The 1993-nt window shown below is 36.9% G+C and overlaps 1 protein-coding gene across 1 annotated transcript in view; it reads left to right on the forward strand.

The window, feature by feature from the left end:
• The first annotated feature begins 943 nt into the window (after positions 1-943).
• LOC103477713 (C-type lectin domain family 10 member A-like) overlaps positions 944-1993 on the forward strand; it is a 4966-nt gene continuing 3916 nt past the window's right edge. Inside the window, exons 1-3 of the mRNA XM_008430998.1 lie at positions 944-1039; positions 1526-1680; positions 1789-1904. Coding sequence (XP_008429220.1) covers positions 979-1039; positions 1526-1680; positions 1789-1904 — 332 coding nt within the window. The 5' untranslated portion in view covers positions 944-978. The remainder of the gene's footprint in view (positions 1040-1525; positions 1681-1788; positions 1905-1993) is intronic.

A 1993-nucleotide genomic window follows, 5' to 3' on the forward strand; every position in this document is an offset into this window, starting at 1 on the left:
AATTCAAATTAATGCTGCCCAGCTTGAAACATATTAAGGTGTTAAAGTTTAATATGGAAGATCTAAAGCCATGCAGAGGATGATGTCTGGCTTGTGAGCCTCAGTGTCTCATCTTTGCTTTTCATAGATGGTGTGTTTCTGTTGGTTTCTCCAGGCCATCGCTCCCACTGTGCACTGGAGTGGTTCAATGCTAAGTGTGAAGCACTCAGCATTGAGGAGCTTACTGCTTACAGTCAGTGAGCCTAATTTTGGCCTCACAATGTTTGTTAACAATAATTAAAACTTCTCAAAGTTTGACATTGAATAGCAAGATGTTTTTGCATCAGGCTGCATTGCATTAACTTTTCAATGAGCTACTCTAAGCTGTACTTGCTGATATGTTGTTTTCTGCTGAGCATGTAAAACAAACATTATTTTTACATCAACTAGATCAGGGGTCCCCAAACTTTTTCCTGTGAGGGCCACGTAATGTTTTCCTTCTCTTGTGGGGGGCCGGAGTCTGTTTGTAGCAGAAAAGATGTGATGATTGCAGGAGTGCCTAAATGTAAAAATATATTGTTTTCCAGAAAGCACAATCAAATAACCCTCTCTGGGTTCTTCACAGAAAAAATCCAGGAAGGATTATAGTCCGTATTTTCCGAACTATAAGCCACAACCTCATTTTTTTTTTTTTATACCAGTAAACATACACATATAAGCCTCAGATATCTCTGCCGCTCCAGGTTTTCCAACAGCGATGCAGCCCAAAAAATAAGAATGTTAACAAAATATTGGATCAGTTTACTGCTCTTTGGTTCTAAACTGAGAATACTGTCTGATATCCTGAAAAGATCTGAGAGAGAAACTGAAAATGTTRATRCTCCTCTGATACAGATAGATTCACTGACTTTCTGACTAATTTGTGTTTTTATAGTGGGTATAAAGACGACTRMRCAMSAGGAMMGTMTCRAACACCTTRCAACAGAAACACAGAACCTGATGGAGAGAAGGATGACTTTGAATGAAGACATCAAGTATCTGACAGAAGAGAAAGACAAAAGTGCTACAATTTCTACATTGCCTTTGAACCTTTTGATTATTTGTGTTATATTTATTTTTAAAATATGGTTATAATTTTCAAATAGCTTTTCAAAGCATAACTAATCATTATTATCACAGGTACAGTGCTGATGTCTGACAACGTGAGCCAGGGCCTTGGCTGGGGTGGAGAAAAATGTATTAATTAGCRCCAAGTTTAGAGTAAAGCTTTGATTTCAGAACTTTACAGAAAATACTGTTGTTTTTGAGAGAACCGATCACTGAGCCCTGTGGTACGCCACTTCTAACTAGAATGGTAGCTTATCTTAATCACTCTCCATTATCTATCTGCACTTTACCTTTGAAATCTTTGATCAATTTTGACGAGTGACACATTAAATATACACACCATGATTTCTTTGATATTTTTGTATTTGTTGTACTATTTGATATTATTTTACCAAAGTTTCACTTCCTTCTGCTCTCTCCCCTTGTCTAATGGAACTAGGGTGCGAGTTGTGTCCACTTGGATGGATTCTCTACAAGGGTAAATGCTACCTGTTTCATGATACACCACCTCGTTGGAAGACCTGGGAAGAAAGTCAAAGGTTCTGTGAGATTAGACGATCACATTTGGTTGTAATTGATGATCTGGAGGAGCAGGTAAAATCTAACGCCAAGCTAAAAATCCAAAGCTAGTCTGGAAGTTTTTGGAAAATTGATAGCTTGAAATAAGAAGATTTATGACAATCTAAAAAAATTTGTTCACAGGAATTTGTCAACAGAAACATCTTGTTCTACTATGATAAGTCCCACGGATACTGGATAGGATTACAAGAAGTTAACAACACCTGGACCTGGCTTGATGGACGTGCAGATACTCTTGGGTAAGAACTAYGATCTAAAAATATACATATTTAGGTAAGAATGTAAATATATTTTGTCAAGATTGTAGAAAAGTTAAATGAACTGAGTG

This window comes from Poecilia reticulata, linkage group LG16 (genome assembly GCF_000633615.1).
Source record: "Poecilia reticulata strain Guanapo linkage group LG16, Guppy_female_1.0+MT, whole genome shotgun sequence".
Lineage (NCBI taxonomy): Eukaryota > Metazoa > Chordata > Actinopteri > Cyprinodontiformes > Poeciliidae > Poecilia > Poecilia reticulata.